General features: G+C 42.2%; 1 protein-coding gene across 5 annotated transcripts in view; it reads right to left on the minus strand.

Moving 5' to 3' along the window:
• ABL2 (ABL proto-oncogene 2, non-receptor tyrosine kinase) overlaps positions 1-21,725 on the minus strand; it is a 56,065-nt gene that overhangs the window by 22,582 nt on the left and 11,758 nt on the right. Inside the window, exon 1 of one of the 5 annotated variants that reach the window (XM_068141416.1) lies at positions 1,825-2,097. The exons of 3 other annotated variants lie outside the window; for them this stretch is intronic. In XM_068141416.1, the coding sequence (XP_067997517.1) occupies positions 1,825-1,930 (106 nt within the window). In that variant the 5' untranslated portion in view covers positions 1,931-2,097. Of the gene's footprint in view, positions 1-1,824; positions 2,098-21,725 lie in introns of those variants that run through there. One more of the 5 variants, XM_068141418.1, reaches the window with a different exon arrangement.

A 21,725-nucleotide genomic window follows, 5' to 3' on the forward strand; every position in this document is an offset into this window, starting at 1 on the left:
TCAGACTGGGTGCTGCCATGGAAAAGAGGAGAAACCTCGGTGCCTGCTCAGCTACCTACATTAGAGCATGGCCAACATCCCACTGCCATTTTTTTAGGGCTGGGTGGGGGCATATCCATGTCCAGTTGTTCAGCAGCACAAAGGACCACCAGTTCCATCTCTCTTTATGGAGTAAAAATACATATTTAATTAAATAACACATCTTTATACTCCTATGGTGACTTGTGTTAGAGAAATGTTTCAGTGCCTTGAGCAAAGTCACTCAGCAAATGTGCTATACAAGAAATATGACTTACACATCTCTGCTGAGGAGCAAACCTAAAAGCAAGGCAGTGTTTCCCATAAATGTCACACCTTTCAGCTCCAAAATACCTTAATGGTGCTTAAGCAACTTCCTACTTCTAATTACCTATCTGCCAAAATGTGAAAGGTTTTAAACAAAACTAGATGCATTTGTTGTAAATCAAAGCATATTTGAAGTTTCTTTCTCATGCCAGAGCAGCTCTTGAACTGAAAATACAGACAGCACAGGGTGAAGCATTTAGCAGGTACTTGCTGGGTAAGCCTGAAGCAGCCCAGTACCGGCTCAGCCTTAGAACTGCTGCAGCAAATGCTATGACCAGCCAACCCTGACCAGGCTGAGCCCAGCAGCAGGCACTTTGGCCAAGGCAAAACCAGCAGAAATGCCACCTGCTGCTGAGTGCTGAGCAGCTCTGCCCACACAAAACCATTTGTGGTGTGGTGCTGGATCACCAGCAAGGACTAGAAAGAAGATGTGGGACTACCACCAGTTCCTCAGGAATGCCTGGGAGGCTGGCACATGTTCTTAACACACACTTTATGAAAAAAAAGGGAAAAAAAAAAAAAGCCAGCAGAAGTTAATGTTTGATGAGAAGCTTCAATCACTTAGCTACAGTGCTTACCTAAAAATCACATTACCTAAAAATCAACTGCTTTTAAGAGTTCAAGTCTCACTAACTTCCTTCACTTTCATCTTTAGAGTGACTTGGATGCTTAAGTAACTGTAAAGCTTACCTGATCTCTACCAAAAGAGAATTTATCAGGATACAAAAGTACTTATTGCAGATTATTATTGCATAACAACCTATGCTGCTCAGTCTGGTGTGGGATCTATAGCATACAATATGTAAGGATATGGAAAGTCAGTGAAACATGATTGCATACAATTCAGTAGGATAACCACAGCATATCACAAATAATACTCCTCCAACTGAATAGGCTGCAAGCTCTATTCACACCAAGAGTAAGGAAATGAGTTGGGAAATTCAGGTTTGTATCAGCTCCTTTTAAGGGCTAACCACAAATCATGTATCACTACCACAATTTCCTATACAATGGAAAAGTTACATCATCATGTAGTGTACAAGTAATCCACGGTCAGGAGAAGAGGTTATGCTTCATCCATCTCCTTCCTTTGCTTTATTCCCACAATACAATTTGCTTCTCTCCGGATATGAATGCTTTTCCTACTCAGCAACACATAAGGGGTGTTTTGTCTCCCACCCTCTGCTGCCAACACTGCAATTACTAAGTTCTCTGGTCCAAGAGCTTAAATTTGAGAGTCACCTCAAGTGCTGAAGTGGTCTCTACTTCTGAAACATATATCTATGTAACTGCTCATTAAAATGAAACATTTCAATAGTACAAAATCCCAGATAAAAGCAGCCAGTCTCAGTCCTGCCCCTGGCTGGACTCGTACTACAAGACAAACACAGACCTGAAAGGATCCACATCCTCCTTGAAGCACTCAGAGAAGAAAAAGAGGAAAGGTCTAGCACAGCATTACATCCCTGAACACCGTACCTGTGAAACTCACACCAGGCTCAGAGGTTTCCTCGCCAAGGCAGCAGAGCAGCTTGCCCTCTTTGCCATAGCTGCTAGACTGGAAGAGGACCGTCCCCATCATCATCCTGTGCTTTGCAGCAAGCAGAAGAGGCTGCTTGACCCAAGAAGTCCTGAGATGCTCCTACCAGCACAAATGCCACCACGTGCAGACGACCCCCACTCCCAAGTCTGGTGGCCAATGAAAACGTAAGTGCTGCTGAGCAGATGAAGGAGAGACTGGGAAAAATCAAGCTGTGGGTTAATGTGGTCATTAGCTGGAAGTGAGGGTGGAGCTTCCCAGGGAGTGCTGAACAAACAGAGGATGTGGGGACTGGATTGCAAGTTGAAACAATTTTGAGATGAGCTATAAAGACAGAGTTTTATTCCACTAACAGTTAGGCAACAAAGTGTTTGGGAAGAAAGCAAACAGTTTCCTTGGAGAAATTCCTCTCTACAAATTGCACAACAGATCACCCATTAAGAGGCCGCCCAGCCTGATTCATTTTTCCACTCCACATACCATTGCTGGTGCCATTGCTACGTGAATCACCAGGAAACGTGTTAGTGAAAATACACATCCAAGAGATGTGCAAGCACTGAGCAAGGAACCACTCCTGGATGTCCCAGGACTTCAGAAAGAAACAGAAAGTAAGGGCAGTGCAGTCTCTCAGGCTGACCTGTGTGATTTATTAAGATTCATGGCAGCTCTCTGAAAGGACACTGTCAAATTACCCTTTAAATAAATACAGGATTTGTTTGATGAATTCCTCAAAGCCCTACTTTTCTAGCAAAGGCTGCATGGTTTATAGCAGAGCAGGTTTCTCCTAACGTGGCCAAGGAAGGGTTAAGGAACAAGGCATCAGCATGGCAGCCTCACACCTGGGAAGGCGGTGGGCCTGCAGAGGGGTATAAAAGGGAGCAGGGAAAGGGAAGTCAGTGAGTTGGTCTTTGCAGGGAGAGAGAAGCTGCTGCAGAAGCCCACCAAGACAAGCCACCAGCATTTCTACAATCCGTAAACTCCACTGTCCTGAGAGAAAGGCAGCTGCCCCAGGTGATGAAGATCACACTAAAGGTAAGGAAGGAATGAGCAACCTGGCTTATTCCAAATATTTGTATTTTTAAAGGCTATGGCTGTGGAAATTATATAACTGTGGAGATGTTGTGGTAATGAGGAGCTCCCCATGGGGCCTGTGATGTGAGTTCCTCTGTTACCATCACCTAACAGGTAGAAAGAGTAACTAGACAAAGAAAATGCCTTTAGATACCTACACACTGTTGTCTTCCCAAGCTTTTGACAAGTAGGTGACCTTCTTTCCTTCTCCAAAACCAAGCTCAGTCAATACTGCAGCCTACCACCCAGCAGTCAAGAATTGAGATGCTTTTACTGAAGAGCTCCTAGGCTTTTATTTATTTTTTGGTTTTGCCTCTTGCAGATTGTTGGTTTTTTCCCTCTATTATGTGCTCTGAGTACTCCTAACTACACTGGTACTAACCTTTGTCTACCAATTAATACCTAAAGCACAAGCAGAATTTGTAGTGAAAGCACAGCTTCATATTCAGAAACAGGTAGAAAACAAACTTTTCAGGTGGGTCTGAAATAGTACCAGAAAATGGCCAGCTAGGTATGTATTTGTGACCATTAGCCTGAGCTGTAATAGTAAAGGTAGTTAACAACCAAGTGACTTTTTAGTTAAAGCACAACAGATTAGTAATTGTTGTCTCTGGAATGAAGAAGCATCAACAGAAAGTCAGGTTAGATTAATAATGTAACCTGCAAATAGCTCTCCTGACCCTTTCAATTTTAGCCTCTGTGAGAAGAGATCCTTAGCCAAAGCCTAAAGGCTGGTCTGTTAACGAGCTCCTGACAGCAACCCACTAAGGCCAGCACTGCATTATGGACAAGGAACCGTTTGGCTGTAAGCTTCCTGCAACAGGCAATTCTCTGCCTCAATCCTTCCAGCTGCTCATCTGGAGGTGTTTCTCATTGGGAAGGACCTGGGGTATCCCCCCACAGTGTGTCGTAAGGTCCTGTCAAGTGCAGACAGGCAGAATAAAATCAGGCATCTTTCTAGCTTCTTTTACAACTGCTTTTCCTAGACAGTTTTTTCACACTGGGTCACCACCTTGACACCTGCATCCTGTTCCTATTCCCTTCACAATAACTGCACACTATAAAAATCTTCATTCTGCTCTACTCAGCTTCCTCGGTGGAAGAATCCACCTTGCAGGCACAGCAGCTCTTCCCTGCTCTTTGGATCATTCCCTGTGGTACCCTTCAAAGTTGCTTCCTGAGAGTGATTACCCCTCCTGTACAACTTAAGATTGTTCATTGAGAAGCATTTCTTGACTTCTTCCAGTGGTGGGGAAAAGTGGAAGGCAAGGAAATCTTGCTGACTGTGCTGCTTTGAAATGCACAGACCAGGGAACAATAGAAAAAATATTACCCTCTGAATTTATGAACCAACTGACGAAACAAAAGCATGTGTACGTGGAAATACAGCTCTGCAAAGGATTTGGTATTGCTGGCAGCAGGCCAAAGTAACTTGTTTGTCAAGGGAAGGGAGACAAAGAAGGGGTTATAGGGTAAATGCTGGTCACTGCATACATTCTCCACCTGGTGTCTTAGCATTTTACATCAAAAAATCACAGGCTGCAACTCTGTGTATACAGAGTTGTATACAGCCTCCTGTCTTCTGCCTTTACACATGCCCCCCCGTTCACAAAGGGACACCTTTGTGCAAGGCCACCAAGATCCCTGCATCTGCCACAATCTTTCACCTTGATTTTCAAACTATAAATATCCATACACAGACTCATTCCATATGCTTGCTTTTAAGATTACCAAATAATAGCCATTGGTCAACTGAGAGCACAGAAGACAGCCCACAAGTAGCTAATGGCTGTTAGTACAACTGGTATTTTCCACTGTATCTTTACATTACTAGACTTCAACATCTTTAACCAGCTTGCCAGTGGGAGGATTTCTCCCTTAATGAATACAAGGAAACAAAATTGATAACACAGCAGCAAGTTGGTTTCCTATTTTGCTGACATGATTGGAACAGTATCAACTTCTACAGTAGCTTTGTTTCTGAAGCCAAGTCTCAGCACTTCCTACTAACCCAAAAATACTCAAGGCAAACTACATACTGAAAAGCAAACCAAGGCTGAACAGACCAAGTTCCCGCTGTCTAATAATGTGGTAGCATGGAAGCAGGCCTATGAACTTTCTTAACCCTTTACCAGACTTCAGCCCTTACCTAAATGGACCACCTAGTCTTTCTGCTGACATGTGTGGCCATGAAAAACACCAGTGTAAAAGGGTCAGACAGCTCACAGATGGCTTTGGTAAAACGCAGGCAACCTAACCAAATGCCATTCTAAGGTGTTCCTCTCCTGCAAGCAACCAGATGCTTAATGAAGTGGTTTGCTTGAGCTAAGCACAGATCCCTGCTTAGTCTTTGGGCCTCCCACAGAGTGGTGCAAGGTTTAAGCACTGTAAACAACCCACTGGGTAAAGCCAAGAAACACAGCTCCGAGCCAAGAACTCGGGATGGGCAAGGAATAGGTTTCTATTTATGGTACCAGACTGGGTGAGACAGAGTAGGAGGAGACTTCAGTCAGTGACAAAATTGCATCATGAACAGCTCATATCATATAAAAAGAAACGTGTCAAGCCAAGCTGGTAGCACTGTCTTGCTTCAATTATTAAAATCTGAAATCTAATAAAAGTGATCTTTGGTATCAAAGATAGACAGAGAGAGAAAAAACTAAAAGCTCTCCACACCTCACCCCTTCAGAGCAGATTTATTTTGCAACATGATAAACTGCTGCATATGATATTCCCATGCACTTGTTTATTGGTTCAAGTGGTTGGTCTTCACTTAGAAGATGTGCTTTCTGGCTAACTTTATATAAAAATCAAAGGGAAGACATGGTTTAGGGTTGTGCTGTTGCTCATTTTAATTGCTAGGGCAGACAAACTGACCTCAACAGATTTAGTTACAGCACTGTATGAAGTATTTGATGCTTTGTCTACCTGAACATTACGAGAGGTGAGGTTTGTTAAGAATTAATGAAAAACCCAAATAAATCAATGCTGATAGAAGGAACTGCCTGTCCTGTTTTCAGTGGCTCTAGCTATCCTCCCCTTTTGTTATCAGTGCTATCACACAGAGGTGTCTCTCATTTCTCTGCTCAGGTGTCAGTGACACGTATACCATTTCCCAATCTAATGCAGCACTTCTCAACTCAGTTCTGGTGAAGAAGTATCTTTTTGGTGCAGAATCCAGTGTGAATAAAATCAAGCTTAATTTAAGTATCAATCTGAAAGTCTGCATTCATTCCTTGTTGAATGCAAGATGCTGAAATCTCTTCACAGATCAACAGCTGTATGGGCTGTAAGTAAAAAACCTTCTACCAAAGCACTTGGTAGCACTGCTGTTCTAAGAGAGAATGTCAAAGCAGATGAATTATTGATGATCTGCAGTACAAACTGGCACACTACCTCTTAAGATTTTTCTGTCCTTACAGAACTTTGGCAGGGAAGTGATTCTGGGATAATTGCAGCTAGCAAAATGATGTGGGTTTTTAGATGTTCATGGGTGGGTTTTTTTTGGGGGGGTTGTTTGGTTGGTTTAGAAAAACCCAAAACACTTTAAGGTGAGGAATTCACATGAGCACAGAAGACCTGGACCTAACAGTTAAAAGGCACGACAGGATGTTTCCTGGCACAGGTACTGCAAATAGTCAGAAGCATCAGAATCCAACTACCAATTTGATTTCTTTTTTCAATTGTGCTTTAATTGTGAAAACCCAAAAGCCAACAGCACAACAGTTAATTCCTCAAGTGCATGAGATTTTAATGCAATTTAAAAACAAACAGGTATAACTATAACCTCTGAAAATTCCTGAGTATCAAAGTGTTTGCTCTCTTAATTACTAAGGATTTGCTCAGCTCCTATCTAGCCAGTCAGCTTTGCAAGGCAATTGCTGTTACTTAGAAACAAGCAGAGAGACCACCAGCTCTAGATGCTATTACCTACCTCTTTCCATTGAGTACTGAGGTGATGAAGTTCCAGTCTTTGTTCCTCTGAATTCTGCCTATAGTGGACAGTAACTACTCCCACAATGAGTTTTAGGGAAAGGAAGGGTCACTTGGATTTTAGGTTATTAGGAAACTGCATACATTTAGATCAAAAGTCTGTTTGACATTCTTCCTCTGTTGAGGTAAGTTCCAGTAAGCCTCTCCAGTATGAAGAGTACGGAGGATTAGGTCACCCAGTCCTTCTCCAGGAAAGGAGGGATGGCCAAACATTGTGACAGCTTACAGCAAGTCATTAAACACTTTTTTTAATCAGTACTTTGGGAAAGAAGTTGCTTGATGTGGATTACACTTCACTCCAACCAAATTCCTGAGGAGTCATTAATGTTAGCCAGATCAAAGTCAAGATATTATCTACTCCTGAGCAAATCAAATGAAAACCTGTTTACTCACAGGGTTAAGACAAATATTTGAAGTAAGAGCTCTTCTGCAAAAAGACTACTTGAAAAATAGTGGCTCAACCAAGTCCTAGGCAAGCCAGAAACATCTACAATAACGCAGTTGAGCTGATGAGAGGTTTGCTTTGCAGGCATAAAGCACTAACTGATCAGACCTTTGAGCTGACGTTGACATAAATGTCCAAGCTGCCTTTCAGGTGACATAATCACATCTTATTAGAAGCCTTACAGTATTAGGCACCCTCCTTAGACTCAGCACCTGGAACAATGACCACATTAAACTGTTTCTCAGCTGGCTTGCTGAGATTTATTTTTAGCCTGTCTAGTTAAGAGGGAAAACACGGAAAGAGAGGTTAGAGACTAACTCACTGACTTGTAATCTCAGAGGTGAAAGAAAATGTCAATCTAACAGCCCAAGTATGAGCTGATGCCACATCTTGAGGCTCAAGTAATTATTTTTGCATGTGCCTTGGCCAGGCAGCACTACTTACCTTTTGGAGGATATTCAGAGGGCAGAGCTCCCCAGGTGAGCTGGTACAGCTTCACTTTCCAGTACATGAGTTTAATCTTTTAACAGAATCCCAAAATGCCTGTTAGTGCAGATGTGGCTTCTCAGTTCCATCCACCTACACTGAACATGTAGCAATTGCCAAAGCTACACTGTAGTTCTGGTTTAAAAAAAAAATTATAATAAAATGATTCTCTAGCTAAAAATAGATCCAAACTGTCAACCTCACTTGTCAGTAACCAATATGCTGTTCACGCCACCGTTCACAGCCATTTTCTTCTCTTGAACAAAGAAGGGGTTTCCTTTTAAAAAATATTTACTTCATTTGACTAAAACACTCTTGTGATCTTGCCTCCTTTGAAATATATTTGTCCTAGAAAATAAACCAGCATTTCCTTTCCTCCAAGAAAAGCCAAGCCTTAGCATGAACGCTTGCCCAAAAATTGCATGCTGGCTTGTTAACTTCAGAACCAGGGAAAACTCTTACTGTGGATGCTTGTCAGGAGATCCCCAGCTAGCCCTGGCTGAAGGAGCTTTAGTTGTCTTGCTCCCTCCCAGTCCTATGGGCTGGTGGATTTTTTGGGGGGGGCAGTGTGAGCACACACGTATGAAGTCAGAGAAGCAAATCCATGGCACTAAACTTAGCTGCTGGCTGCTGCGCCACTTCCCGTTGGCAAAACCCAGACACTTGTAATTGGCTCTGCTGCCCAGACAAGGGGCTCCATTCACCAGCGCCACTTCCAACAGCTGCTGAACAACCAGGGTAACCTGAACCCCAGCCTCAGCAGCAGGAGAATTCCTAGCTCAGCACCCACTGCTCTGCAGTTTCAGCCTGTGTTACTGCATTTGCCTTTTCATATCTGTTCAGCCCTTGTGTGCCTAACTCCAGCATTAAGACAAGAATGGACTCACTGAAACAACACTTTTGGAAAATCCTTTCTGGGTTATGACAGAATTAATCCAGCTTTGAAGGAAAAGACATTACACTAAGACTGGGCAAGTTCAATATTGCTGTTCCAGAAGTAATTAAAGCTTACAAAAAAAAGTCACTGTTTGACATGTTGGTGTCATATAAAATCAGCTTTCTTACAAAGGAGGAGAACTGTAAATGAACGGATTAAGAGGTTGAGTAAGTGATGCTGATCCGGATTGAAAATGCTTATAAAGCTTAGGTTTGTGGTGGGTATTGTTTAGCAGATCTGGTATTTTTGGACTGAAGAAAAAGTGTTTTAAAAATAATTAACTGAAGAGAGGTAAGAGTAGCCAATATGTTCAGTGTGAAGGAAGTGTATGCAGATAAGATACAAACATGCCTTTTATGTACATCCACAACAGCAGTGGTGGCACCTAGGTTCAAATTAGGCACCGAGATTATTTTGTCTTAAGAAGTACTTCTTGATAGTTAACATCAAAACTACAGAACATTTAAAGGAAGTGTGATAGGAAAAACAAGTCCTGCCTCTCTGATTTAGCAAAACACTTAAGAATGTCAAAAGCAAGTCAGCAGCTAGTTGACAACTGGCATTCCTCTGGCCTGTAACCAACAACCAGACTGGGCCACTCGCCGTCCGGCATCCTGTTGTCACCGGTGCCAGCAGAGGCTGTCTGGGGAAAGGGTAATCATATTATTCCAGAATCCTTCCCAAAGCTCCAACATGTTAAAGCTCAAGGTCCTTCTGAGACAGAGCCAGTGGCTTCTTCCCTGACTTTGTGTAGTTGCTGTCTGAGGGAACACAGACTGAACTCCCCACACAAACAACATCCTGCTGCGATGTGATCAACAGCTCAACTGCACCTTGTAGAACGAAGAATAGGCTTTTGCTTCTTTAGAACACGGTATCTGCTGGTTTCATTGGATGCTTCTCAGCCTTTACAGTGGCAAAACCTGAATGGCCACTACCTGTTGGTGCTTTCCCTGCCACTTGTGACTTTATCTTGTTCTAACTCAGTCACCACTCTTCCAGGCTGAATTTTCACTTGGGCAGTCTGATGATGTCCTTTAATAGTCTTCCTCTGAGCTTTTTCTAGCTCTACCATGCACGCCTCCAGACGACAGATCAGGATTACATGCAGTATTCAAACCATAGCTTTTCACAGGGACAGAACTATCGATTTTTCTTTTCTTAATACTCTGCTTCTTGGACTAGAATTCTAAGTTCTCTCACAATACTCTCTTATTACAGGACAAATATTTATTTCTATAGTTGCAGCAGTCAGCTCAGAGCTAAATACCTCATGGGAAAATAAACCATTTTCATCTAAGTGCCACCTTCCATGTGTTTCCACTAAGTGTGGTACCACTCCAACGGGCAACCTCCTGCAATTCTTGAGTCAGCTGCTGTCTCTGCCGCCTTTAACTCAGTTAGCAACATTACCATTTTGCTGTTTATAGAATAGAATTAACCAGGTTGGAAAAGACCCTTGAGTCCAATCTATTGCCCAACACTATCTAATCAACTAAACCATGGCACCAAGCAACCCATCCAGTCTCTTCTTAAACACCTCCAGTGATGGTGACTCCGCCACATCCCCAGGCAGCCAATTCCAATGGCCAATCACTCTTTCTGTGAAGAATTTCTTCCTAACATCCAGCCTAAACCTCCCCTGGTGCAGCTTGAGACTGTGTCCTCTTGTTCTGGTGCTGGTTGCCTGGGAGAAGAGACCAAGCCCCTCCTGGCTACAACCTTCCTTCAGGTAATTGTAGATAGCAATAAGGTCTCCCCTGAGCCTCCTCTTCTCCAGGCTAAGCAACCCCAGCTCCCTCAGTCTCGCCTCATAGGGCTTGCGCTCCAAACCCCTCCCCAGCTTTGTTGCCCTTCTCTGGACACATTTCTTCTTCACATCATTTGGCACAGCCTGAGAGCAGCTTTTCACTAAACAGGTGAACTGAAGGTTAGAGAGTAAAAGACATTTCCTTTACTCCTATTTGAGCTGCTTCATTTTTTAGCACCTTTTTGATAAAGAAAAGCATTAATGAGTTCCATGAAGTCATATACTATGAGTGCTTAGTGAAGTGTATGATCAGATATTGATATGGTGAGGAGCATTTAGGGGAAAAAAAGACCAAAATGACTTTGCAAAGGAAACTGTTGAACTATAAGGGTAGTTAAAGAAGGTATAATTGCCTCCAGGGAGAAACACTGCAGGAGATGGAAAACCTGAATATGCCTGGATGCAAACAGAGCAGAAACATCCTGTAGATGATGGAATTTTTTTTTCTACTCATTTGTTTTCAGAGCAGTAAAGAAAAGCAAACAAAGTACAAAGGTGTGGAATTTAGTGACTTCATTCCCCAGAAATATCAAATCAGATTTTTTTGGTATTTCAAATGCAAAGAAAAGGCTTTGATTTGCCTTAGGGTAGCAGTGACAGAATCTAATCCATAGACAAATAAACACCATAAAGGAGGTAACTACAATTCCAGATTTATCTAACAATTTCATAGACTTACACAATTGTTTGGGTTGGAAAAGACCTTTAAGATCATGGAGTTGTATGGATTTATCTCGGACCAGAAAGGGTTGTGAGGCAATCTTGACTAAATCAAATCCTGTTTTACTGAACTGGTACCACAAAACCTATTCTGGAATAAGGAGACAGAGACACAAGCTATACTATAAGAGTAAGGCAGGCTTTCCAAGACTGGATGATGCCCAGCAACTTAAAAGCATGCTAAGATCAGCAGTGAAAGGAGAAGAAACAAATGCTGCCTCCAAACCCTTAAAGTGCAGATGCTGTAAAAACAAAGTATAGACAAGTGTTCTTTTGGTCTGCTTCAATTAAGTTCATTTGAGTGCTAGTCCTTCCATTTTAATCAAATGTAGTCCTCTTGTGATCTGATTTTCATCATGTGCTCAGAAGTTTTTGAACAGAAAACGACAAGGAAAGTATGCATTCCCTTCTAAAACAGATCCAGCAATTCATTCTTGTCAATTGCTCACCACACAATTACTTGACTAATTTTTCCTCTTCAGAGGGTGAGGCAATAACTCAATGTTGACGCAGTCAGGGAGTAAGACCCACTGCTGGTTATTTAAAGAGCCTTCCTCCCACTTAATTCTGACATAGCTGTCTGAGACATCTCTCCTGCTGCCAGTATTTGTGGTGGTACAACTGGGATGCTCAGAGGATTGGTCAGTATATTGTCAGCTGTTTCAAACTGAAGGCTGCTTGAGCCTCTATTACTGTTTCTGCCTTTGGGTGCCACCACCCCCAGTGCTTAATTTACTCTGTATACTATATATATTCTGAGGGAGGAAGGAAGAGGGAAAGTAGTGGAAATTCCCAGTGGGAGGTCTAACACTGCAGCTCACTCAGCAGTGTGTTTCCTCTCTTTCTGTAAAGTACTGGTTAGCTCCTAAATTGCAACTATCTTCAGCATCAGTTTCCGTGGATGTAGACATGCACAGAAACTGCCATTCAAGGTGATGAGTTATCACTGATACATCTATGCACAAGACAAAAATATCTTTAAAATATATAAGTCGGAGAAATCAAGCCATTCATATAGGTCACAGAACTTGCAGCCCATGGGAGGTATTGCAGAGGCTGGAAAAGACCTCTAAGATAGAGTCTGGCCATCAACCTAACACCACCATGGCCATTAAACCATGTCCCAAAGTGCCATCTCTTGAATGTCTACAGGGACAGTGATTCCACCACCTCCCTGGGCAGCCTATTCCAATGCCTGACCCCTCTTTCAGGAAAGAAATTTTTCCTCTGGTGAAATTTTAGGCCATTTCCTCTCATTCTATCACCTGATACCAGGGAGAAGAGAGCAGCTTGCACCTCACTGCAACCTCCTCTCAGGGATTTGTAGAGAGCAAAAAGAATGGGGAAATCAGTGAAGTACAAAATGCCTTAACCTAAACTAGAAATTAAGCTCTCTAACAAAAGACATCAGCTGCATCCAGTTTCATGGCAAGATTTTTGTCAGCTGTGCCACTGTACTTGCTTTGAGGAAGGTGCATAAAACTGCTGCTTAATTTAGGAGTGCTGGTTTATGGAATGTAATTTTGAACTGGAGACTGAAGTCTAACCGTTCCATCCAATCTCATTCTTGGAACATTCCCACATCTTCTGGTTCAAAAGTCTTATGAAATTAAGGGGTTCTTTTGTAATTTGCCAGAGTTCCACCTCATTCCTCTTTCCTCCCACTCCACAGAACAACATTCCCAGTTGTTGCTGGCCTGTATAGGCTGTCAGGACAGCTGACTGCTTGGATTACACAAGGCTATATTGTATCTCCTTAAGAACCACCCAACTAAGTGCTTCCTTTGGGACCAGGGCTCACGACTGGGCTTTACCAGCACACCAGGTGCCCTCTTGAAGCTGGGAATTCCAAACCAACAGGCAGTCCTGCAAATGCTCCTCTCAAAATCATCCTCTTGAGCCCTTAAGGTATCAACATACTTCAAATCAGATATTTGAGTAACTAAAGGTATGGTGAACTTGCATTCAGTTCAGACACTGACCCTTAAGCAAAGGGACAGAACACTGTCTTGTGCCTTTTGTCCAGGTACTGGAAACTAAAGCAGCTCTGGCTTAGGAGAGGATTTTTCAGTTAAATCTCTACTATTTACAGGAGTTACCTGTGCCAGTCCTGTATTTAAATGTTTCAAAAGTAACTAACTCTCCTCAAAGCAGCAGTTAGGAAGTAAAACATTTACCATGCCATGTAGCTACTGTTTTTAGCCAAGTGCTTCTCTGTCTCATCCTTAGGGAGACACTTTACTTACAGTAACTCTAAGACAGTTGCTGCCAGCTTCTTGAGATGCCACTAAAACCCTGCCTTTAAGGGAATTTCTCTATTGAAATTCCATGCTGTTGTGACATGGGTACTTTTTCAGAGGAATCTGAGGGTTAAGTAACTGGAGGGAAAGTACAAGACATGCCCTAGCTCAAGAGCTGTTACTTGGCTAGCAGCAGAGTATCCACAAGTGGATACAGTTAGCTTCAGATGTCGATTTAAAATGGGTCTTTCAGCTCAGAAGGACTTCATAGAATCAGAAGGTAATTAATATTTGGAAGTTTATTTGAAGGGTCTTTAGAGTTAATGACATGTTTCCTGCTCATCTACATCACTGCCAGAAAGTCTTCCCACTCCTTTCAAGCTACTTTAAGCACTTAAAGCCAGTATCACTGTGTGCTACATGGACTGCTTAGAAGTAACAACTTCCTGGATAGGTTATACAACTCAGTAGATGCCAAAACTATCAAGAAGTGAGGCAAGGAAAGATGCTTATATGGATGCACTACTGCTTTGAGATCTAAGGCTCTTGCAGTCTCAGATGAACCATGCAAACACAATGTTAATTTCTTTGTAAAACACAATGTTAATGTGGAAAAACTGAAACAAGAACTGAATGTTAGAAACCTGTAAGAATTCAGCACATACAAGTTTGTCCAGCAAGGATCAGGAAGGTTCAGCAGAGATTCTGGGGCAAACCATCCCTTAAGGTTATGCTTTCATTAATAATGGTAGATTGCCTGTGCACCCAAAAAAGAAACCCCCTGAAGCACCCACAAAGACAAAGTACTGGTGAGGATGAACAGCACACAAATCCATGAGTGGAATATAAAGGTGAAAGGTGAGTGAATACCTAGTGGAGATATGCACTGAGTACAAAAATCTTTTTCACTAATACCAGTAAATTAAACACAAAGTCACACCTCAGGTTCTGGAGCCAGAAAAGCTGGGTAAAGGCAAACACCACATTGTCACAGTGAAATACACCACACAGAGATCATTCCGTCAAAGGACTGACTAATACAGGTTGGCATGTTCTCTTATTAGTAACAGCAAAAGTGACTGTTTAGTAAAACTTCCATGTTGAGCATCATGTCTTATTAAAATGCAGCAAGAGATTACCAGTGTAAAAACTTAATGCCTAACTGCTAGAGAAACTGGCTAGCAGTTTTATTCACGGAACAGAGACTCTTCTGGCAAAATACCGGTCAAATAATCCATTTGTTGATCCAACTTTAAGTTCACACCTTGTTCAACTTGAAGGACAGCCAGCCTTTTCCTTTAGCTGTTGGTCTCACCAACTCAATGACAGAGATAAAGAGCTGCTATTCACAGGCACTGTTTATAACCAGCTTTTAATTCAAGGCATACATGTGTAGCGTGGTAGAAAGACAGTAAGTAAGGCCAAGAACTCAACAAGCACTTACATAAGCTGTATGTTAAAAAACACTACCCTCAAACTAGGTAAGAGGTGATTCTATTCTTAGAAACTTGGGGAAGCAACATCTTCTGAAGAGATAGTGCCTTTGAGTTAACTCACTTCTTAATGTCAGATATTCTGAAAGGACAGATTTCAGGGGCTCATTTCAGACAGCAGCCTTGCTAAAGAGATACAACACTGAGTGTCTGTATAGCCTATTTGAGTTGGGGTGGGGTTCTTGCTTGTTTGGGTTTTTTTTCAGTAGTCTTAAACCAGGCTAATCAAAGTGCTGTCCCTGGCACAAGAGACAACCACTGAACTATTTTACTAAGGTTTTGAAGGTGCAGACCAAGCATGTGGCTAAGTGAACCCATCAGGCAGCTGCTGCCAGATGGGAGGTTGTTTTCCCCCACTTGCAGCTGCCTCCTTTGCTTCTTGTATTATCACACCCACATTCATCTCATGTCAGGAAACCAAACAAGCACTTCAAAGTCTTCAGTTGGGTTATCTCCCTGGGCTGGCTCACCACAGGACTAGAAGAGAACCACTACTGGTAAAGGACCATGGTGGGAGGGACAAGCTTCTCTCTTGACAAGTTTTCATCAATTCAGGTGTAATCATATTGTAACTCAGATGACCAGGATTCATCATTCTCTTGCAGCTGTTACCCTGTAAGGGTTTCTTTTGAGATTAGGTATTTTCTACTCATAACCCTCTCCATCTAGGCAAAAACACTAATGCAAGTACTGTTACTCTGAAAATCCCCGGTGAATCCCTTGGGAGTTGTTTTGTAATTATTTGTAACGGATTTCAGGCTCCTGGCACTGCTTCTGCTGGCCCATTAAGGGGAAATTGCAACTGACCCAACAGGCACACGCTCCAGCAGCAGGACTGAAACTACATGACTCACCCAGTCAAAACACATGGAATGCAATGATTTTACATCTAAAGGGCAGGGCTTCTTAGGTAATAACAGGTACAAGGGCATTATGGAGAAACTGACAATCTTGGCTTTGTTCTCAACACGACAGCAGCTGCTGTAATCTAAGACAAATACATAAAATGCAGGTCATTCCTTTAAACTGGGGAGGAAAAATACTCAGATCTGGGTGTGGAGGTCTCAAACCCATTTTATTGGGCACTCTGCCAATGTTATGGAAGCAGTATATCATGTGAGGGTGGTAGCTCAGTGCTAGGGAAGTAGTATATCATGTAAGGGTGGTAGCTCAGGGTACCACTGAGCCACTTCTCAAGCCAATAATACAACTGGAAAACCAGCATGTCCAGAAAAAAAAGTGCAACCTGGGCAGGAGAAAGAGGAAGGAGAACTAAGAGCGTGCTGGCAGTGCATAGAAAAACACTATGGTCTATATGAGCACTATTTACATTTAGAGGGACATGGCATCCACACAGTTTCAGAACACCAGAACGCCACCTCTAATAAAAAAGAGGTTAGCATTATCTTGACAGTTTGAATGGGGATATGAAGCCCTCACAATCATCATTACAGGCTTAGGGAAAGAAACACTTCAAAGAGCTCTTTGCCCTAAATGAGACTCACTAACTGAGCACTCTGCAGCTGTTGAGATTCGTCTCCTGGGTTTTGTCTGGAGATTTGGGGTGGGGATCACTGTTGAGAACACGGACCCTGGCAGACATGAATGCTAACTGAGCAGCTGTCTTTAGAGGCATGCTGCTGAAAGGACTCAGAATTCCTTCTCAGAGGCAAGGCCTGAGATGGGCAGTCATATTTTTTTCACTTTTAAAATTGCATGTGTGCTAACATACAAAGTTGAGAGTGAACACATGATGTTTGGTGACGTGCCTGACACCAGGGTGAATATTTCATCCCAAACAGTAGTGTATTTCCAAATCTAGATAACTGCTCTCCAGACCTCTGACAAGATGCAAAGTTGGGTTTTTTTTTTCCCAATGAGGATCCAAATTCTAATAAGATATATTTCCAAGCCCTCTAACAGGTAACCATCCAGCCTACTCAGACATACATAACTAAACAAAACCCACAATTTTTGCTGAAACACTGTTAGTAATTTAAGTAGAAGAGAGAAGAACAATGCACTGGATCCCATGTTTCTGCTGAGGGCATACCTGCTTTATGGGTGACTGCCCTCACTAGTGCTAACCATGCTGTACTCTTCACCAGCAGCAAATGCTTATTCTTGCATGTATTAAATTCACAGCCTACAGAACATTCACAGTCAGGGCATGCTAATGGTATGAGTTGATACTACAGGAGCTATTTTTGTAGCACTTGATATATCAAGTGCCTCCACTGTTTTGATATTTTATTCTCTTCACAGTCCCCCAGAGTTGGGTAAAATTTGTACTATGCAGAAGAAGGTCTGAAGCAAAGAAACAATGTCATTTGCTCAGTATTAGACTGGAAGCTATGGCAGAGCAGAAATCAAACTTGTGTTGATGATGAGCCTTCCTTCCTGAATTGCAATACTTGCAGCTCCCCTCACAAAAATCCTTAAAGTATCTAACTAATGGCTAAATTTCCAATATAAAGACCTATAATAGTCTCAAGCTGTGCCAGGGCAAGTTTAGGCTCAAGGTGAGGAGAAAGTTCTTCACAGAGAGAGTTGTTAGCCATTGGAATGTGCTGCCCAGGGAGGTGGTGGAGTCACCATCCCTGGAGCTGTTCAAAAAGGGACTGGATGTGGCACTTGAAGCCATGGTTTAGTAGTTGTGAGGTCTTGGGTGACAGGTTGGACTTGATGATCTTTGAGGTCTTTTCCAACCTTACTGATTCTATGATTCTATGTTCTATAACACTCTGAAAACAGCTGCTGTCTCAACTACTGATGTTCTCTAAGCAAACAACTAGCTTCCTCACACTAATGAAGTAGGATCAAAACAAGTAGCTTTAAGTTCATCCATCGAAAAAAGGAAGGAAATCTGTCATAGTGCACAGCATAATAGAGAGCCTCGACAGTCAAACTCAGGGAAGAGGCATGTCCCTGTGGAAGGGGACCTGTGACAGTAGCTCTGCTAGAGACCTGCTGCATAAACCACCCTGTGTATTCATGTCTCTTGCTTATCTGTCTGATAAAACACTGTCTTCCTTTTCTAAACTTACTGCTCCCCCAGTGGGGAAAAAATGACTAAATAGCTAACTACTACAGAAAATATGTTGTTTGGTTTTTTTAACTGCAGGGATTTTTACTCATGCCAACACCTCATCTTTGTAATACTTTAAAGATGGTACCTTCATGGGGAGAAACCACCTTTCACAACTCCTGCATGTCTGTATTTCTAGTTTTAGAGCTGACTTACTTTGCCTATCAAAGGCAAAGAATTTAGGAATAAAATGTTTCCCTGATAGCCAAGTCAGATAGGTGATGCACAATGGCTTTCTATCTCATAGTCAGAACAGATATGACTCCAAATAAAAATACAGGCAGCTGAGTAAGCATGCTAAATGCTCACAGGAAATGAAATAGTTCTTATTCATCACCACCATCAATTCCTGGACATCCAATTCTGTTTCCCTTATAGCCTCAGTCAACTTCATCTCACACAGTATCCACCATGGAATGACAACACTCAGGATCACTATCTGATTTCTAAGAGCACACTGAGCAATCCCCAGAAGGGGAACTTTCAGTTTGATATAAACCACTGTACCACACCAGTTCACTCTATATACTAAAGGCTGCTTCTGTAATAGCTTTTATGGTTCAAAAATTGCAAGCCCACCTCCCCATAGGCTCAGGGGGTGGAGCTCAGGGGGTAACCGTGTGATGGAGTGTTTTAATCAATCTGTAGGAGGAAATAATGGATGGATGGATGTAACAAAGCCAGGTGCCAAGCCCTGAAATGGACATAAGATCTCAATCTCTTAAATAAGGAAAGTGCAGGGGAGAAAAAGGACAGCTACAACATACCAGAAGTCATGCCTTTGCTTTTGAACAGATTTTCCTATCTCCTTCTAGAAGTCTGTCACTTGTTTCTTTCATGTGGCTATTCTCTAGTATTAATGGGAATGAGAAGTGACCCTCAGAACAACACGAATGCATCCCAATTAGTACAGCAAGCCCACAGCTGAGCAGTCAGTGAGGAACACCACAGGAGTGTCAGGTGATCTTATTTTCAGGTTTGGGATCTCTGCAGAGATCCTATCTCTCAGCCAACAACCCTACTGCATGAACACTTATTGTAATTCACTTTGTATTGCTCCTCTACTGCGAACAACCAAAGACAGTACACAAGTTTGCTGTAGCTTCAACCTCTTTATGGATGCTTGATAGATAACATTCAGCAAATCATAGTGCTTTGAGCTTCCATTTCAAGGCAAGTTAAACACTTAAAAGCTAACCTTCTTTCAGACCTATTACCATGCCACAAGTGTTTTACAACACAGGCTAGAACCACAACAAACACGTTTCTCCAACAGCCTGCAGGATGAGACAAGAGTGCATGACTGAACATTTAGCCTGCAGATAGCTTTGCTGGGTGTGTTTATGCAAAAGTTAAGTCTAAACATCTCCATAAAACAAGCAAGCATCACTGTCACTTTACAGATGAGAAGTGTCCAGAAGCCATGAGAAGTGACTTCTACTTTGAGGGCTCAGATTACCTCACAGATGTATCAGATTTAATGCCTCTTCATGCACACTCATACACCAACAAGCTGCAAAACCTCTTACTGGCAGATAACCTTATCTAGGATAAATCCCAACAGGAACAAAACTACTAAATAGAAAGCACTTCAGCTCTTAAAGGCAAAAGCAGCATAAATGTATATTCCCTTTAAGACTGCTAGATATGTCTTTTGATGTGCAGATCTTGCCTGCCTTCGTACTCCAAAAGTTACTTAAAACACTCCTCACTGTAGCAGTAATGCTGGAAAAACAACCACCAAAACCCGTCTACTTTCCCTAACAGAACGACCTTTTATTAGCAATGGATAAAGTCAAAGCATTGTAGCACCCTCTCGTGGTAGCCTACAAATAATGTTCTCTATGTGCAATTCCAATTGATCCTTTTCCCTTCTTACTTTAAAACTCAGTTTCCTGTGTGCTCCCAGGCTCCTCAGCTCACAGCAGTTGTTCAGCCCAGCATGAGGCTGTGCTCTTTCATACTCGCCTGCTCCCCGCCGACAGCATGCCGCATGTTTCAAAGCCTTGCTTCCCTGATCCAACATCACATGGTGAGCTTTGTGTCGAGAGGGGAAGGCAGAAGAAAGCAGAAAGGCTGGCTGAGAGGTTTCTCCTAGTCAAGTGCTGCTCTTGTTGGAGAACGCAATACTCAGTGGCAATGCCACATGTATACCAGCTGCAGGGTAGCTCTGGAACAGCTGATGCACAGCAGAAATGTGCTCATAATCAGCACCTGGGGAAGTACTTCCTCCATGTGTAAAGTAAGAAAACTGGCCCAGCTCACCTGAGTCTAACCAGCCTGTAATTCTGTCACCTTCAGGCATGCCAGTCTCCACAGCCCACAGCACAAGTGAGTGTAATAGCAGAGCTAAGGCCATCCACCTGTGGTGAGGCTGGTGTGAAAGGCCAGCTGAGCATTATCCTAGAGCTAGGCAGCACCTAAAGCAGTGACATACTTTTCTTCCAACCCCTAAAATGAGGAAGACTTTTTATTTAGCAGCAACACTATCAAGGCACACAGAAAATGTTGCTGCACCTGCACCACCATGGTACAAGCTTGTGTGCTAATGGAAAGACACATACTGTGCATCTTATTCAAATTTAGCTTAACCACTTGACAGAGAAAAGAGATGGAAGCCACAGAGGCTTAGTCACATCAAAATAAAAAAGAATTAGAACTTCTGTAGAAGGCCACAGACAAGCTTAGCTCTGACAGGCTTAAGCATGTGGCCTATTTCAGCTTCTCAAAGCATATCTATGCTTCAAACTAGGTGCCAAAGTGCAAGAATTACAAAGCAACTAAATGACTGATGTAGAAGGCAGTGCCCCTATTTAAACATTTTTGGCCTCTAAGAAGTTGAATGTATTTAATCATGACAACCCCCCCAAAAAGAAACCCAAACAAAAACAACAAAAAACTTTCTGACCAAACAGATTTAATACTGCTATGTCAAAAGCGAGAATTAAAGCTGCCAAATTTCTCTTTCACAGGATACCTACAGCAGGCTACTCAAGTCTTCATTTAAACATTTTTGCACATCATCCTAAGCCATTTAATTTGGGGGGAAAAATATTAAAAGTGGGCCAGTTTTTCTTTCATACTTCAGATCAGACTCAAATTTATTAGATTAGCTCAGAAAAACTACATCTCAGTTTCTTCTAATATGAAAAATCATCTCCTTCCTCACAGCTATTTTGCAAACCTTAATATACGCCATTTGGGGTTTTTTTGAGATACTGAATAACTATAACTTGAAATATTGCACTGCAAGACACTATATACCACTTTCCTATTTATTCTAAGGATTTTTTTGTAGACAAAGCCTTTTTTAGTTGATAAAACACCTCTGCTTTCTCTGTTTACCCTTGGATCTTCAAAAAGAAGCCATAAATCAAAACTAAGTAAACCAAACAAATGCCATCCTGAATAACAAGCATTTATGATTAGTGGAGAAGTATTCTGCTGTGCTTCACTGGGTAACTGGGCCAGAGCACAGGTTTCACACTGCTATCAATTATAAAAGTGCTGCTCATCCCTCACCAAGTTGTACATAGCTCCCTGCCTTAAAAAGAATC

This window comes from Melanerpes formicivorus, unplaced genomic scaffold (assembly GCF_026170545.1).
Source record: "Melanerpes formicivorus ecotype bairdi unplaced genomic scaffold, bMelFor1.0.p_v2 SCAF_7, whole genome shotgun sequence".
NCBI lineage: Eukaryota > Metazoa > Chordata > Aves > Piciformes > Picidae > Melanerpes > Melanerpes formicivorus.